The 18,751-nt window shown below is 46.4% G+C and overlaps 1 protein-coding gene and 1 long non-coding RNA gene across 2 annotated transcripts; both read left to right on the forward strand.

Moving 5' to 3' along the window:
- Window positions 1–10,775: 10,775 nt before the first annotated feature.
- LOC144100541 (uncharacterized) lies at window positions 10,776–11,855 on the forward strand. Its single transcript, XM_077633461.1, has 2 exons — window positions 10,776–11,079; window positions 11,425–11,855. The coding sequence occupies exons 1-2, from the start codon at window positions 10,793–10,795 to the stop codon at window positions 11,735–11,737; spliced, it is 600 nt and encodes a 199-aa protein (XP_077489587.1). The 5' UTR covers window positions 10,776–10,792; the 3' UTR covers window positions 11,738–11,855.
- A 2,133-nt stretch (window positions 11,856–13,988) lies between these two features.
- On the forward strand, window positions 13,989–18,073 carry LOC144100573 (uncharacterized). The gene is made up of 3 exons (XR_013307739.1): window positions 13,989–14,083; window positions 15,943–15,989; window positions 17,895–18,073. It is a non-coding gene; the product is annotated as an uncharacterized LOC144100573 (long non-coding RNA).
- Window positions 18,074–18,751: the final 678 nt, after the last annotated feature.

Genomic DNA, 18,751 nt, shown 5'->3' on the forward strand with positions numbered 1-18,751 from the left:
AAACGTCAAGGTTTCGCCTCTCAGAACCTCCTTCCTCCTTCTGTGCGGAGATGCTTGCGGTTCGAGAGGCACTTCGCTCTGTGGCCGCCGTTCCCATGCTACCTACGGCCCGCAATGTCATTCGCACCGACGCCCTTTGCGTCACACGCCTACAGCGACAAGTCAGTCGCACCCCAGAAATCTGCCAAGGCATCCATCGTCTAGCGCACGAATCCCGCAGCGTATCCGTATTGAGTGGATCTCGCGTGACCCCCTGAGCGCACAAGGTGGCGCAGATTCTGCGACCCGCCTTTCGACCCCAACCTCTTCTTTGCCTCGAGTGCTCACTCTGGATGACACCACCCTCCTTTTAACAAGAAGGGAACACCTCCGGCGCCGCACACACACGTGCTCTAATCCCTCCGTGTTCGGTGACCCTCCCCTGTGGTCTTACCCGTGCAGAGGAGGTTGCGCTTCGGAGGATACGGGTCGGGGTGGCCCTAACTACAGCTGTGACACGCAAGTGGCCGCATTTTAAAGATTTATATCCCCGCCGTGGGTGTCCAGTCTGCAAGATCAGAGACTGTGAGGCGGATATCCGCCACCTGTTGTGGGTTTGCGTGGAGCTGAAGCCGACGAGAATTCGGCAACAGGCGGCAGTGGGTCTCTCACCGGACAATCCGGATTCCTATAATGCCTGGACACAGGATCCATATCATCGTTCACTACTTGATTTATTTAAGCATCTTACTCATCTCTCATATATGCCCTGAGGCAATAAACATCACTTAAAAAAAATCAATGCGGCCACTTGAGTTTACCTGCACCCTACGCAGTATTCAAGATAAATAATACTGGATACAATTGCCTAGCGAGATGACACGGTACCTCAAAACATGCAGTGAGAGCCAGCGACGAAAGACGCCACCGATCCGGCCAGCTCAACTATTGCAGCTCATATCACTACCGAACTAGCCCTTTCAAGTGATTAGGATGGATTGCCTCGGCCGCTACACAATGTCCACAGCGGGTAACTGATGGATCTTCGTGGTGGCCGGCTACCTGACTTTTTGCTTCGATGCAAAAGCCCTGCCGGTGGTACTGCAGCGGATGTCGCCAACCTTTTCGTTGACATCTTTTTGCGCCAGGGCGCCCCTGATGTTCTCGTCACGGACAGGGAAATGGTATTTACGGCCGAACTCGCTCACCACCTCCACCTGGTTTCAACCACTTGTGACGGCAGTTAGTAGGGCATAGAAAAGGTTTTTCAAAAGAAAACGCTTCTTGTGCTGACCTGCACCTAGAAATAACTGAAGCACACCGCGGCGGCAATGGCAACAAACGGGCTTGGCGGTCGTGGAACAAAATGCCTAGTGAACTCGGCTGCACTGAATCTAAAGCTTCCAAGCAAACCTCAAGATAAGGCAACAAAACCAAATACAACAACCTGGAACAATGTGGAAGTAATTCCGCGTGAGCGCGATCACTGCAGACAAGTATGGCCGCGTGTGGCGTCACAAAAAATGATAAGATCACGTGCCGGCGGCCTTGAACCTGAATAAAGAAACAGTATAAAATTACTTATGGTAATGTAACGTCCCAAAGCGAGTCAGGCTATGAGGGACGCCGTAGTGAAGGGCTCCGGACATTTGGACCACCTGGGGTTCTTTAATGTGCACTGACATCGCACAGGACACGGGCCTCTAGAATTTCGGCTCCACCGAAATTCGACCGCCACGACCGGGATTGCACCCGCGTGTTTCGGGTCAGTAGCCGAGCGAAACAACCATTGAGCCACTGCAGCGGCAAACAGTACAAAATTATTCCGCGGCATTCTTCTCTCATGAAAATGTACATAAGCATTAGTGTAAGTTTCCGAAAGATTGAAAGTAACAAATTTTCAAGGGCAGGCCCCGAAACTACATTGGGCTGTTACAGGAGAGCCTGAAATGCCGCGAAAACACGCATAGCACACTGTAGTAGCGCCAGATTCAGAGCTGAGTTTAAGAAAAAGCAGAACTCGAAACGCAAGCAGGCTACAACAATAGCAGAGCCAAAACAAACCAGCAGCAAACCAAACTATAAACTTCGGAGTTATAAGTTGCATTTGTGTGGATTATAGCGCGGTCCCACAATAATAAAAGATGGAAGCGTACCCAAAAATGGTGCCTTTGTATTCCAAGAACCAATACGTTTTGTGATAATCGTGGATAGACAAATCAATAACGGCGCAGAAATTCCACTTGCTTACTGTTAAAGAGTTCGTTACCTAATCACACCGATTTGGTTTTCAGCTTTCATGCCTTGCGATTCCTTGTTTATTTGGAATTTTTTTCTGCCTTCTTAATAAAATATTTGTTACAGGTGCAGCCTAATAATAGCGAAGCCACCTTGTTTCCTCACACCAATGACGGAAGCACAATACCCCTACTGCTGCTCGAAAAAGAATTGTCCAGAAGGCGACTGATAACACAGGGAATAAAGAAGCAGTTACGAGCCTCGGAAGTTTTTGAAGATCTCTCGTATTCAAAAGTGAATCTCTGTGTGGAACTTGACCGGAAGATATTCGATAAACAGACCGGCTTAAACATGTGTCACGTGCAACGTTCTCAGAAAGGCCAGGTGAAATGAACGAAAACTCTTATCTACGAATACAAGCGCTAGGCTCCTGCATATAATATTCAGAACCTCATATAGCTTAAATCATTCAGCACATGTCCCTCTACAGCGTTCCGTTATAACGATAAAACGCGCTTTAGGAAAAAAAGAATAAGACGAGCTGTGAAAAATGATCATTCTTCTTTTCATTTCCCAACTGCTAAACTATGAAGGCGTGGTTCAATAAAACACCTTTCGGGTTAAATTGGTGCATATATTCCAGAATTCAAGCGCAACAAAGACAGCACATAGTAAGGAGAACGACAGGACATGCGCGTTTTGATTTCCTCAGAAGCTCGTGGTGGACTTGGAGGCAAACATATGAAAGGGGCCACTGTAGAAGAGAGGTCGTTCGATAAAACAATTTGCAGGGAAAGTTGCTGCATACCTTCGAGAATTCAAGCGTAAAAGAGACAGCACATAGAAAACAGGACGACGAGACATACGGTTTTTGATTACCACAGAAGCTTGTGGTGGACTTGGAGACACACATATTAAAGAGCCCACTGTAGAAGAAAAATATTTCAATAGAACTCCCTGCGAGGCAAGTTGGTACATACCTTCCAGAATGCAAACCCGACAGAGACAGCACACAGAACGCAGAACGACGGACATGCTATTTTTGTTTATCACAGAAACTTGTGGTGGACTTGGAGACACACATAAGAAAGGGCCCACTGTAGAAGAAAGGTAGTTCAATAAAACACCTTGGGGTGCAAGTTGGTGCATACCTTCCAGAATTCAAGAGCAACAGAGACAACACACAGAACGCAGAACGACGGGACATGCGATTTTTGATTAGCACAGAAGCTTGTGGGGGACTTGGAGACACTCATATGAAAGGGGTCACTGTAGAAGAAAGGTAGTTCAATAAAACACTCTGCAATATAAAACGTCTGCAATATCTCGCAGTTCGAGCCGTTCACGGGGTAGTAAGCTAAGGCAGCTCCATGCATTATGAAAAGAAAAACCAGTGTGCACGTAACAAGAAATGTTTCAGAGATTTCCCTACAAATTTTGAAAATGACTTTAGGATAGCATACACAGAGGAAAACTAGTTAGAAGACCACACAAGCGCGAATGGCGCATAATATAAGCAGTATTTATCAACAGAATGGTGATAGCTTTCTGCCTTTCATATCCGAGAAAACCGTACAAGGGGCCATTCTTCAGAGTGAATAATGTTTCTTAATTTGAAAAAAAAAAACATCTGAATGCCTGAACCAAATTTCATTAATATTCAAATTAGGAAAAAAAACGTTCTTCATTCAAAGCAGAAGGTACTCACTCACAAGGGCTTCGCATTTATAACTTATTACCGAGTAACGTAATCGCCCTTAGCATTTTCACTGTACTCTTCAGCTCTTAAGCCCCAACTCGATGAGCACATCCTACGCGTACGCGCAGAGCGCCTGTGCGCCCAGCGCCCCGTCGCGACGGGCGTCGCAAGTGGTGTGCACCTCCATAGCCTGTCGCTGACTCGCGCTCGTGCGCGCGCTAGCACGTTGTTGCTAGACCTCATAGATTGGAACTGGCCAAAACAGTTAGACTGCCACTTGAAATCTTTAGATTTTGAAAGTAGCAAGGCAAGTTATGTAATATATAAACTGAACTGCAGTTTTAATAGTAGCTTTTCATTCAAACTGGCACGTATTTCAGTGCAGTTTTCTCAGGTCTTTATTTTAACCAACAGCATCATCGCCATAGCATTGCATGGACGGCATTTCCCGCCAGCTCGTCACCCGCAAACGCTTGTCAGCTCGTCAGCATTGCGAGCATTCTCGGTGTTGCTCATACTTGTGCCGCAATCATTCCAGCAGTGTGCGCACGACAGCAACGAAATGGACTTGTACTGCGTCTGATTCGAACAGTACTTGCTGTCATTCTGAGATGGAGGCGGCGCCAGCGGAGACGGCCACGCTGGTGGGTTCGGCCCGTGTTTGCGGTGCGCAAGGAAGAAGGCCTCTATCACACAGCGGTAAGTTGTTTCGTTCCTTTGCAAGAGTACAGCGTGAGTGTGGAGTTGAGCTGCAGTCATGTTCCATCTGAATGGAATACTACACACACAGTAGCTCGAAAACTTTAGGCGCTCTTTGGGGCCGACTGTCGTTCATTCGTTTCGCTTTTGACTGCGCGGATGCCGTAAACTCCGATGTTCTCCTTCGCCAATAAAGGGCACATAAATTAGAAAGGAATTTAACGTCACATTACTCGATCACTCGCATGTTCGGAGTAAGCGTGGTTTTCAAAAAACCGTGGCTACACTCTGGGCTCAGGTGATCGTCATTATTACAAAGCAGTTCCGGGAGAATCGGTGGCTGTGAAAATTTGGGTGCTTCTGCGCTGCTCTGGCAGAAGCGCAGCGCCTACTTATTGGAGATCCAACTAAGGCTGGCGAAGTAAGAGAGCTGCGTCAACCTCTACAAGGTCAAGCTGTGAATACCACGTTAAAACCTAACCTGGCTTAAATATTATGCGCATAATAACACTTCTTATTTCATTCTAAGAAACACCCCGCAATAGCTGCGCTGTAATAACGCAGCAACAAGTGTTGTAATCATGCTGTCTGGTTTTTGCTGATTAGCCTAATAGTTTGCATATTTTCTCAAAAGATGCGCCGCATGCGGGAAGGAGACCATGATCTGTTCTACAAGTTCTTCCGGATGACCCCACAGCTATTTGATGAAGTGCTCGGATTGGTTTCCCCAGACCTCACACGGCAGCACGTTGTGAGAGAGCCCCTGGAGCCAGGCGAGCGACTGGCAATAGCATTAAGGTTTGTGGTACTTGAGTTTCCTTTGCTAGAAGTGTCGTTTTGGCAAATAGTGATCTGTTAGTGTGGTGAGACGGACATTTGTACCCTTTTAGCCCATTAAAGGTCCTTTAAAAACAATAACAAAGAAATGGATCAGTGAGGGAGACTGGACCGGCAGAGTTTTCCTTAGTTCATCCAATAAGAGATAGCTTGCTAGGTGCTTTAAAAGGTTTGAAAAATTGGAAAACAAAACAGTCTTGCGCAAGGGGGCAAAAGCACCAAGGCACAGTTAAAGGAAACAGGAAAAAAATGCAATAATTGAGACATTGCAAGAAGGGCTAGAAACTTTTAACAAGGAAGGCTGATGACACTGGAAGGTCAGGATGCAGCAGCTGGAAACTGAAAAGGCGGAAAACAACAGAGTAAAATAAAAGCCCAGAAAAGTAGGAATATGACAAAACTAATAGGACGTTACTGTAAATAAACGCTGAAATGACTAAGAAGCAGTGCAAAGAGGTGTACACGCTGCTGGCAGGAGAGCTGAGATGTAAACAAATGATAAATGTGTTGAGAATGCAGGAAAATGGACACCTCAGCCATAAAAAAAGAGAAGAAAGAGACATACTTTACAGGCAAAACGGCAATTGTCTTTACGCAGAAAGGAATGGCTAGAACAGTGTAGTGTTGAGAAAAAAGCAAACGGGCATAGCACACTATAGCACTGTGGCGTTTTTCCCAGGAGCAAAATAATGGTAAATATAAAGTAACAAAGAGGTGAGGGCAACTTTAATGACGAAGGGGAATATAGGAATAGTCATGTAGGTTTACACAATGCTGTCATGTTGGTCGTAGTGAAAAATTTTGAATGCATAAAAATGCTATACCTGTAATCTAGCACTGCCAGAATCTGGAAGCTTCACACCGTGAAAGTGCTTGGCCTCACATATCTCTAGAAAAGCTGGTTATGAAACTGGAACACTCACACAGTGATCAAATACAAGTGAACCTGAAGGTGCAATGTCAGGCTTCTTCATGGATTGATTCTCTCCCTCTGGCTTTTAGCTATCTGGCTTCAGGGCAAGACATCTCCAACGTTGCACTTGCATTGCGTGTGGGGGTAGAGACTGCAAGGCGCTGCATCCACGCAGCATGTCGGGCCATCTGGAGACGGCTGAAAGATCTTTGCATGCGGGTGAGGTGAACATTTGCAGCAAAATTTTTCACTCATTGCACTTCCTTTCAGGTGCTGGATGGTTAAACAGATGCATGATTTCATTATTGTATGCCCACTCCGCTTTGAGGGTCAGTGTTGGTATCTTAGTGATGTGCTGTCTAATGTGGCAATTTCTCATGTTCCCATCTTCATGGCGGCTTTTCGAGAGGGTCTATTACTCACTGTTTGCTAGTTATCTGTGCCCTGGTTTCACTGTCCGAGTTTTTACAACTAGCCAATCCAAAATTGTTTCCTTTAACTTATTCACTACTCTATGATTGCACTGCTACCAGTTGCACACAGATGGAGTACATGGCAATTTTAAATGTTTTGCATTAAGTACACTACTAGCAAATATTAGGTATGGAAGTCATAAAAGGTGCAGATAGGTTTATGCTTCAAAAGGAACTTTTATAGGTGAAAGAGGAGTTCAGTATGAAAATAACTGTTAGAAATCTGACAGTTGTCATGTTTGTCGCACTGCCCGAAAGAACACCAATTTAACAGGAGGAATGACAAAAAAATCGCATTGCATATATCTGTTATTGGATGTTGGCTTTTTGCCCCCCGACACATTGCAAGATTGCCACCGTCCCACTTACAAGAGTGCTTCTGACTGCTTCCAGTCACCTACGAAGGCAGAATGGGAGCAGATTGCCCAGGATTTTGCCTCGCGTTGGCAGTTTCCAAACTGCTTGGGAGCGGTCGACGGGAAGCACGTGGCCATCATGTGCCCTCCCATTTCCGGGAGCAGGTACTATAACTACAAGGTAAAACTGCACATGACCAGTAGAATGTTTCCACATGAAGGCGGTTTAATGACAAGGCTCCGCCTGTCTTGACAAAGCAAGTCCGTGCTGCTTTATGTGTGCTATGTTCATCTGATAAGACCTACTTTGCAGAGTGTTGTCAACCGGTGTAATGACATGTAGCAATGTTAAGAGAAATTGATGTACTAACGGCTTTGCGTACCACCAAGAAGGGATGTGCAGTCTTGGGCAAATATCTTCATGGGATCTTGTTTCCCATATGCAAACACGTAATACAACGCTGCATTTATTCGTCCGTAGAGTGACCGTGAAAACACTAAACATAATATGCGAAGTGATTCATTTTACTCACGGAAGTAGAAATGAAACACTGACACAAATTTATAGCTTATGAGAAATACAACGTGGAACCTGTTCACCGATGTATTCCTGATGCACGAGCTCTAATAAGCTTAGACATTTTTTGCAAATCCTGGATTTTATTTTCATTCTTAGTCTTTAGCTGTCGGCAGAATTGATGCCTGCGCAGACAAACATAGCAGTTCAACAACTTGGCCAAAATATTGCCTTTGCGAAGATTACAGGGGAAAGGAAATTCAGGATGTACCAGCACATTATCTGTAGTCTTACCATATGCATCCCTCCGGTCTGCATACTTCTCAAACTCTTGCACAGTATGTTTGAAAAGCTGGAAAAGGTGTGCATTTGGATGTGTTAGCCTCCATCTCGTCTTCAAGTTAGCAAGGTCAGCTTCAGCTACTTTTGAGATGCCTTTGTGTCCTTTAATTGCTTCTTTGCAAACAATGCACTGTGTTTGATTGACTAGCTTCCTTGTTACGAATCCAGTAACATAATAAATAATGCAGTCAACAACAGTTGCATTGCAGTAATCGTGCTCAAATACTTTGTAACAGCGCTGGCGTCGTTAGTGGCACTGATGAAGAAGATCTCGCTCGCGCCACACAGACCGCTTTCGGCAACCGGCCTGGCCAGCAACGCCGACAGCCCGCTCCACAGACTCACCAGTCGCGGCTAGCCGGGACCTCAAATAGCAAACTTGAGAGAGATCGGGGTGTAGTTTGAGGCAGCTGGTGGAGAAGGTTGGCAAGAGACCGACGCGTGCTTGCGTGGCACTTGCCGAACCATGGGCTGGGCACATACGGTGGCGGCGATAGTGGAGAGACAGGTGTGGGGAGGGTCGACGACGGAGGAGCGGGCGGAGGGAAAGCCGAAGCAGCTATGAGGGGTGATTCGGCCAGTGGTCATGAGTTGTGTGGCGGCGGTGTTTCTGAGTCCGGAGCAGGAGTGCAGAGAGTCGGCGGGAGCTCCAAGCCAAAATATGCCGTCAGGCCCTTCTTGAAATCACCGTAATGTCGGGGCCAATAGGCGGCAACCGCAGCTTCCTTTGCTATCACACCATCCAGCTTATGTCTCAGTTCTTCCACCTTTTTCGGCCGTTGTACAGCTGAACTCTTGCATATACCTGTAAAGTCAGCCAAAGTCACAAAAGCAGATTGGCCACTTTCAGCAGCTGTGCAGTTCCCAAACTGTGGTGGCCTCAACAAAGATTGCAGTGAAAGCATTCGGCAAAGCGGCAAAAATGTTGCAAATGTCGGGTGTTTATTTTGGCCTCCTGCTTTCCTTAATATTCCAAAAAAGCATTCCAAAGGGTCTTGATTCATCTTAGCTGTGAGACTATATTTGAACTCGCATTTCGGCAGGAGGTAAGCGGACAGCCCTTTAACTGACTTTAATGTCGCTAGCAATGCCTTTGCAGTTGACTGGGTCAGGAGATAGTGTGGGAATGTCTCCAATGGGAAATTCTTGTTCCCACTTGTCGAGCCACCAGGAGGAACTCTCAATTACTACAAAGTCCTTGTATCCGATAGTGCAGCCTTCTGCTATGAAGTGGCGGTTGAGGGCATCAAATATGTCATTAAGAAAAAGCGTAAACTCGACAGTTGGCTCTGCATTATAATGTCGAGGTGCACCTCTGCGTGAATAAAACTGTATAAGCCAACCATACTTGTGTACCTCCTTATTGTGGACACACAGGAAAGCGGTAATATGCTACTACTTCGCGAGAAAGAATATTTAGCAGGGCTTCGTATATTGAGGGGCAGGCACAGTAGAAGCCAGTCGTGTGCATATCTTCTGTTTTCTTTGGTTGTGCATTTGGCAGCAGAAATACATCCCCTCAAAAGAAGTAGCTGTGGTGGTGGCACATCAAGAGCTTGCAACCTTTGTGTGACGTCTTCTTCTTGTAGCTTCACCATTTCCTTCTTGCCTCCGTCAAGCTGGTTTGTCAGAAGCTTATTACGCTTCACAAGTCTTGCTCGTGAGCGTTGCATCTCAACTCTCGTAAGGCGCAACTCTCTCAGCTGAGAAAAGCAAGCATGCAGGCGCCTGCGGGACGAGGGCAGGGCACTAGTTTACAGCGCCGTCTCTCGTTGCGCTAAGTTACTAGAATGCTGCCGGTTCCTTTCCACAGAGCTCTGACTGCACGCTGTTCTCTCAACTAGCTTCACTTCCACTGCGACTACGCCTGACCTCAGAGCTTAGATTGCTTAAACAGTGCTATTCAGGCGACTGCATCGTGTGCGCTAGCCACTGGTTAATCCCCGTGGCTTCTTGACTACATTGAACTAACTGAAAAGAAAATGCGACGAATAAGGCACGTCGCTTGATAAAAGGCAGCTTTGTTTAGACTTAGTCATAGGCTGCCATGGGAACAAATGCTGTTCACGATTCCCCGTAATAAGGCTAAAAGAACGTACCTACACACTGACAAGGGTAGGAGAGCCGAGACAGCAGTGCGACATGGTAACTAGCGCTGAAAAACACAAGGGGCAACGACAAGCTACCAACAGGACACACATTGTCCCTTGTGTTGTTAACGTCACAGCCCGTTTATCAAAAGCACCAACTAGCCTGACCTTCTTTAGAGAGAGCACTCTGTCTCATCTCTACTTCCCTCATTCGTGTGTAGGTGCCTTTGTTTAGACTTATTACGTCATGCAAACTTGCTATCAGTCTGTGTTGTTGTGCAAGATTCCCCAGTTTGCTAATACTGAGGCAATGTAACTGTAAGTGATCGGGCTGTGTGCTTCATTTCTCTTGGTATTGGCTCTGACGAGCAGCCTCTTGTTTACAGGCAGTCGTACCTGCTGCCGTAAAAGGCACAGGCATTGCTGCAAAGTGATGATCACAGCCTCCTATCAGCTTAGAGATTCACACAGGCAAAAAATACCTCTATCATTATCACGATTAATTGGGCACATGACTCTATCATGCCTTATAGCATGCAGTCACGCCTTGGCCATCGCCACATTGAGCATTTAGGCTCACATGTCTTATCGCCTGTGGTGATTGTCAGTGCTATGCTTTTCATTTCAGGGCACGTTCTCTGTAGTCCTGATGGCTGTCGTCGACAGCCACTGCAAGTACATACTTGTAGATGTGGGTGCGGAAGGTCGGCACAGCGATGGCGGAACTTTCAAGAACAGTGCTTTTGGATATGACCTCATTGAAGGACGCCTCCCCATTCCACAACTTGAAAAACTTCCTGGGACGGCAACGACTGCGCCTTACGCATTTGTGGGCGATGAAGCTTTTCAGCTTCGAACAGACTTTTTGCGCCCTTACCCATCAAGGCAGCTGGATGACGAGAAGAGGGTGTTCAATTACAGATTAAGTAGAGCACGGTAAGATGCGGCATTATTTCATTAAGCTTGATAAATTGTCATTGAAAGAAAGTGGTAGAAAACATACCTCAGACGAAAGATATTATCCAGAGTTCAGATGAATGAAAGCCTTTGAAACAAACGTCATACTGACGGGACAAAAGCATCAGCTTGAACAAATGGAATGTTCAAAGCAAGCAAGTTGGTACAAATGAACAAAATTCCGTTGTATAATAATTTTAGTGTTTCTGTTACCATATCTGCATCCCCTCTGCATGTGTTTGTTAATGAATAAATGCATTGGACATAGTGCAGCCTTTCTTTGGAGATTGTTATGGTTTTAAATGCATTCATTTTTTTTTTCAGATGGTGTGCCGAGAATGCCTTTGGCATCACCGCAGCGAGGTGGCGTATACTTCTGCGCACAATCCCCCTGCACCCCGAGAACGTTGACTACATTGTAAAGGCTGCCTGTGTCCTCCACAACTTCCTGGCAGTTCGAAACCCTCAGTCTCAGACCTTTGCAGACAGAGAGGACATGTTGGGGAATGTTGTGGAAGGACGCTGGCGGCAAGGCATCCAGAGGGTGTTGGGGGATAACTCCGAGCCTCGGTACTTCCCACTGGCTGCGACGCATGCACGCAATCACCCCAATGATGCTGCTGCGACCAGGGACTAGTTCGCTGCATACTTTTGCAGCACTCTTGGTGAAGTTTCGTGGCAGTGGCAGCAACCAGGGATCTCACAGGAGGCAGCCCTGAGGGGGCTGCAAAGGCAGCAGCGTCGTGCTTGCCACTGAAGGTAAATTACTGTAGTGTTTAAGAGTGCATAAGAAATTCTAGTTCATTAAGTTCTGATCGCGGATGATGACGTTTGCTGCCCTATCCTCTACCTTATACCAGCAGGCCTTGCTGTGTGGGAACGAACATTTAGTAGCACTATTCCAACATGAAATGGAGAGTATCCGGCACATATCAGCATTGCCTCAATTTTGTATGGAGGACAAGATGGAGAGAGTGATGGCTAGCATAAAACAAGGTTTTTGTTATGAAAAGTAAGTTTTTGTGTTTGTGTCATAGTCTGTTACAAAAACAACGAAGGAACTGGAATTTCATCTTGTGCTTACCTTACAGCACAGCCTACATTAACCAATTCAGGATATCAGTAAGCTCCTCAGCCCGGAATGCATGCATCCTAACATATCCGTCACACATGCAGTGATTTTGTGTCACCGTGGAGTCCCTGCAAGATTTTGTCGGAATTGCACAACAGATTCTTGCCTGTTTGCTTATAGTGTACTTATGGCATTCAGAGCTTATGGCGTCGCTTCTGGGGCTCTCAGGAGCTCATGTTAGCGGCGTTTGCGGGGCTGGGCGGCGCGAATCGATCAGCAAACTGCTCTGCCAATTCTACAAAGCTGAGCCCGCTCGAGATTGCGAGGGCGGCCAGCGGTTGACGGTTTGCCTGTGGTTCGGTGATGCGCCGCAGGGTGTCAAACAGCCTCCGCGAGCTGACATCTTCCTCCATCCTTTGGCATAGTGAAGCCCACTGCCGGCGGTATAGCTTGTTGGCGTGGCTGCGCGCTGCTGCGTCCAAGCGGTTGTAGACAGTCCAGTCGGCGGCTCTGTCAGTCCGTCGCGTCCGTCGCTCTGCGCGATCTCTCTTCTCATGCAGATTGAGCAGCTTCATATCAGGTGTGGGCTGCCCTGCCCTTACCTCTGCTGGTTGGGTGGCTGCGAGAGCGCTTCTGACTAGACTGCCTCTGTAAGGAGTACTTTGTTTTGGGCGAGTAATTTAATTGTCCAAGCTTGTCTTTCCCTTTAGCTCCCTTTTGTTTGAATTAAAACTGAATTTTATTTCTAAGTACTGAGTCCATGCTGAGAAGCTAATTAAAAGGCCACACGCAAGACGTCAGTAGAATAAACTTCTTTTGTAGACTGTTACTATCCCCATGTCTTAAAAATTGTCTGGTGTTGGCATCGGCGACAGTTTGAAGCTTCGTAGCCCAAGCGCGCAAATAGAATGTGTAGCCAGTCGAATAGATCATGTGACCTTGTAACATCATCACAACTTGCCACCCGGATAGTGAGCATAGGGTCCAAATGGCATGCGTCAGTTAAACGAATGGCAGGTGAAGAGACATTGCTAGGGAAGGGCAACCTTGGTTTGGCGAGTCCCACCGGAGGCTGTGCTTGTAACAGCTACGTGCCGGGGCAGTGGGGCATCTTTTAACCGCTACACCAGTTAGAGAACACCCGGTGATCTATGCATATAAAGCAGAGAATGAGCAATTCTTTATATATAGGCATTAACTGTTTAGGCTAACGTGTCATAACCTTTAGGCGGAACGTGTGTCTTCCCTTCATTTTTTTTCACGCCTTCCAGCGTCTGCTCAACAGCACAGGTGTCCCTCTACCATGAACACGCATACTAAGCAGTAATAACCATTCTAAGCAGCATCCAGTAACTGTAAGTAGGCGTCACCTCTGAGGGCTCCCGCTCCAAAGGTCTGATTATCCTGATCAGGCCTCCTTTCTCTTGGCGATGCATGGCTCCGCGGCTACGTCACACAAAGCAGCCTTCCGCTGTTCAGGCGGCAATTTCTGTTCCCGTTGAAAGATTTCGCCGATATAAAAGGAACTTTAAAGAAGTACGCCTTAGGTTTGGGTAAAAAAAGAGACCAAATGTATGAGCAAAATTATAAACTAAGCATGAAGGCTTCCTCGTATACTACACTGAGAAAGCCCTCAGCAACATTAATCAACCACTGTGTGAAAACAAAAAATCTCCGGAGTTTCTTTTTAAGCACAGCCAAGGACTGTATGATCCTTAAAAAAAACACTCAACATATCAGTCTTAGCGTCGCTGCTGATGTTCTTATGAGTGAGAAATTCTCAGGTATGATTTAACCTGTGCAGGTGACACGAAGCCGAAGCCCACTTCCTCGTGTGACATACCTGCGTCGCGTGTGGATGCCCGTCCGGGGAACCTGTCCACCCAGAGTCCCTTCCACTAGAGTCTGCGGGTGAGTGATCGTTGCTTAGAATGACTGAATGAGCTGTAGTGGTTTGACATTGAAATTATTTTATTCACCTCACAACTTGCCGAAAATGTTCATAGTACGAACACCATAGCATCGATATTCAGTGGTGAATGAACAACATAAAAACGACTGTGTTTTACAAGAGCATGCTGACTTCGTGTGGTAATTAACCAATTGGACTAAGAAGCCAAAGGTGTGTAAAGTGTACCACTGTGCCTCAACAACAAATTTTGTAGAGCGGCAAGTGAAAAGGGAATAAAACTTTGGGCCTTCAAAAAAAGGGCAAAAAATTTAGGAGCCTTCTGCACCACATTCTTACAGAAGAAATTGCAAAAGCATTTAGGTTGCCTGACATGGTGTCTACAGTCTTATGTTGGTGCCATTTTCGCGCGAAAACTGCGGTCGGAAGAGCTTCCATTGCCCTCATACGATCTGCATGAGGCAGCCCCTTCTAGAATGTTTGAGTACCTTGCATTTGATTATCCTGTAGAATTAAAATATTCATACCCAGTAATCAACCGTACTTCTCCAACGAATCCTGATTAATCAACCTTAATTTATTTTCTGGAGTGGGCGTAATATTGGGGTCGTTTAGAATTTTCCTGGCAAAGGGGGGAGGGAGGCCACCATCCAAATTGTGGGCTCAGATTTTCTACCAGGTTGCCACCAGCCACCGTGGGCACATTTACGGTGTCAGAAGGTCACGGCACCCCTCAATCCGTTTGGTCAGTTGCACCTGTCACGGCGGACCGGTTGTGATGGCGTCACAAGGTCACATGACATGGGTGGCTGAGTGGTTATTGCGCTCGCCTGCTGACCCGCAAGACGCGGGTTCGATTCCGGCCGCGGCTGTCGAATACAAGGACGTTACTCAAATGTTTTTGCGCAGTTATCTTTCCTCATGAGTCTGGCAAGCATGACACAGCTCTCCACAGCTATAATTGCTGTAGGTTACCTGTCCTGGCTCTAGCGGCATGTTAATGTTTTAAGATTATTTCGGTAAGTGCCGCAATACTAGAATTTATGGAAACCTCAGCACCAGGCAATCATCGAGCAAGTCTTCGCTAATTTTGCTGCCTTAAAATCATGACATTTAAGACCAACGAACTAACTTCCTTGTTGAGTGTAGTTGCCAAAACTAAAGTACTGGCATACTGGGCTTGTGTAGAGCTATTAACTGTTCATCTGTTGATTCTTGAGTGCCTGTTAACGGACTGCAGCTGTCTGCCCTGGTGAAGCTGCTCTATTGACCTACATAGAATTGAATCTTGTATATTATACAGACCTAACAGTACACGCTATATGGTTCGGTCACTTAATTTTTTTTTTGCCGAACGTGCACTGAGGCCATTTTTTTTCTGGATGCACGACTTTTTTATGTATGTGGTTAAAAATATTAGTTATCGTGGCATACCTAAAATTGAGATGGTAGAGGTTTAGTATCCACACTTCAAACGCAACTGCCACTTAACAAAAATTTAGGGCTTTTCCGCTGTGATATGGTTGCGATCGTCACTATATAGAACTTTCGTTCCGCCGTAATTTTAGATTTGCCGGTATGCGTGGTAGATATAATACAACGGTTCTGTGCGAAATTTATTTCATTTAATTTCAAGGAATGGCAGAGGGTAAGAATTGGAGAGAAATTTCTTGTATTTTTCCTGAACTGCGCTTAGTGCCATCGTCCATTTTTGGTTTATAACCTTTATTCCTGCGGCTAAGCGTAGCAGACAATCAAAAAACGTCAAATTTTATCTGTGGTAATGTTGGGTCTATAATACTGCATGAGCGTTGTTGTCGCTTGGTAGATTCTCCAGCGGACACCTTGATATTTATTTCAGGAGGGCGAAGAAACCAGAGAGAGGACTTGGGAGGCACCAGCTACCAGGTACGGGTCTGTTACTTCCACACGCCAGCGGAAACCCCACTCAGTTTTAGATTTAAGACAATGGACCGAATTTTGAAAGCGCCGGTAAAGACATAGCTTGACAGAATTTGGCAAGTCCGGCGATTTGTCGTTTTTGGCTACAGAAAGAATTTTATTCAACTCCTCTCCCTTCGCAGTCAGAACTTGACGCCTTTGTTTTGAAGGTCCACTTTGTCCCGCTGCGCCAAAGTTCTTTTGTCCGCCTAGGCCTCTTACTCAGGCGCATACAAAATTCTTCCTTCTCAGCCAGAGTTCCTTCGGAACGACGGCGAACCTGCCCTGTCTGTGAGCTGGAATAATCTTAAGATCCAGTTATTCGAAACTCTCCGAGACCTTTCAAAACGTAGCCTAGGCACTCTTTTTTATTAGTTTCTTTGCAGAGAATGCGCAGGATTCAAAATGTGTCGTTGTTTTTGTTGCCTTGGCGTGTCCTCAAGTTCTGTCGTCCTTTCTCTTTATCTGCCCATTCAAAGTTCGGTATGCAATGCCACTAGCCTATGAGAAAACATAGCGACAAAATATACCTTTTGGCTCGGTTGTTGTTTACTCAAGATAGCAAGTAATTACAACTAATGCGTCTTACGGCTCTCTTAGAGAAGGTCGCGGCGCTTGTAACCGTGGTACACAACGGATGAGCTGGACCATCTGCAGGGCTAGCAGTATATCGGACGTGTGAGAGCTTCCGCGACGTTCAGCACCCTCTAATTTGCGCACAGAGGGGCCTGTTTTTACTTGAGCGTGAGCGTTGAACAGGAGAAGGTTCGCATCGCAGTGTTCCCAGTTGTTCACACGGTCAGCAGCCCTTTTTCCAATATCTACTGTTGCGCATTTGTTCGTCGATTGCTACCACGGTGGCCTTTTTTTTAGTTACTTTGAAAGTCCTTACAGTGCCAGACATGTCTGTTGGTGGTTATACCGACGGTGCGCCAGCGTACCGTGTACCGTCTTACCGTTACTGTTACCGGAGAAGCACGAGCCCGCTCACCACCGGAGAGCACGCAATGATTGGTCCTTATACTGCAGGAGCGCGCTTAGCATCCGTGTACCACGCGCCATCTGACACCGTCAAGGTGATTTGCACATGCGGATTGGCATGTGGACGCCCTGTCCTCCGGTACCGGTAACAGTAACACCGTACACGGCATACTAAAGGTGTCTATTAACTGTCGCAATCGCTGCGGTGCCTCAGTGGTTATGGTGCAAGGCTGCTGAACCAAAAGAAGCGGGTTCGATCCCGGCCGCGGCGGTCGAAATGCTAGAGGTCCGTGTACTGTGCTATGTCAGTACATTTTAAATAATCCCACGTAATAGAAATCTCCGGACCCCTTCACTACGGCGTCCCTCACAACCTATGTCGCTTTGGAATGTTAATCCCCAGGAAACTAACCTAAAGTAAACAACCGGTTTCAACAACAGCAAAGCGCCGCCCGGTTCAAAATTTAGCTCTGGAGGCATTTATGTCCGATGGCATTAAGTACAAGGTAGCACATCTGTACGTCGGTACAGACTTAGACATTAAGTCAGGCATTCTGGTTTTCTAACCACATGGTGTTCCACACTTGCTGTATAAACGGGATTGATGCAAAAAAGAGTAGGAAAGAAAAAACTCTGTTCGCTAACTGGTCTATTTTGCTATGCGTGCGTAGCGGACTTTCGTCGCTCACTGAGTCTTCAAAGAAATGTTGCGTCCTCGTTGAAATCCAACGGCACGATGAACTCGCTTGCACCGATCACAAAACCGAAGGTGGTTAAGGCGAAATCAGTAGTGAAGGCTGTGAGCTTTTTTCTTATTCTTTGCACTTGCGTGGACAGCAACTACCCATCACGAAACATTTGCACCTATTTTTGACTGTACTTCTGTCATAGACTCCACGCAAGATGACGCAGCTTCTTCGTTGTCATGGAGGCAACCGGCAGTGGCATCGTGCAGCATGTGTCACATCGCCGCATGTTTCGGTCTCGTGTCTCGCGTGGATGACATCGGCGGCAGAAAGAGCGCTTCAAGGAGGCGTTTTCCGAAGCAGCCCAGAGCGAAGAATATCTCCGCCTTTACATGCCCCGGCAGTGAATATCAGACCGAGGAACAGAGCCCATGGTAAGCCTCTGGAACTCTCACATACATAGGCCGTGTTCTGCAATTTCTAATTGATAAATACTCTCTCGTGTATAGTTTGTATCTAGTTGTAGGTTCGTTCGTTTTGTTTTTAAGCGAAAAACTTCACTACGCTAGGAAAAGCAGTCCTTGGGTGTACAGCACAATGGCCTTGAACGACCTTCATTCCAACCAAGGATAGCCGTGCATGACCAAATGTGGTACAGTTATGGTGGCGGACCCTTGACCCCTGTCCTTGACCCATGACCTTGAGTTGGCCTCTGACCTTTGACATTGGGCGACCTTTGGGTGGAGCTGCCATGGGCGAGCCTCAGACGCTTAGCAAGCGTGCTTGCTTTTCTCCTAATTGCAGTGTTAGACAAGTTAAGCCACTGCCAATTTTGTTGTTTTATTTTTTTTGTTTTTGCTTGTTTCTTTCTTTTACTTCCTTCAGCAGTATTTGTGAGCATTACATGCTGATTACGGAGTCGTCAGTGTAGACTCGATGCTGTATATGACAATTTTATCACCTATGCCGTTGGAAGCAGATGCCTCTTTCGAAAGCATTATGGTTACGTTGTCTGTAGAAAGTTTATACTTCAGATTATAGACAGTCTAACGAGCGCAATAT

This window comes from Amblyomma americanum, chromosome 8 (assembly GCF_052857255.1).
Source record: "Amblyomma americanum isolate KBUSLIRL-KWMA chromosome 8, ASM5285725v1, whole genome shotgun sequence".
NCBI lineage: Eukaryota > Metazoa > Arthropoda > Arachnida > Ixodida > Ixodidae > Amblyomma > Amblyomma americanum.

Excerpts from the sequence above, each read along its gene's own strand:
- LOC144100541 (XM_077633461.1), top strand. The coding sequence starts at position 10,793 with ATGGCTGTCGTCGACAGCCACTGCAAGTACATACTTGTAGATGTGGGT. Across the intron at positions 11,080-11,424 it reads TACAGATTAAGTAGAGCACG|ATGGTGTGCCGAGAATGCCT; the intron begins GTAAGATGCGGC and ends TTTTTTTTTCAG.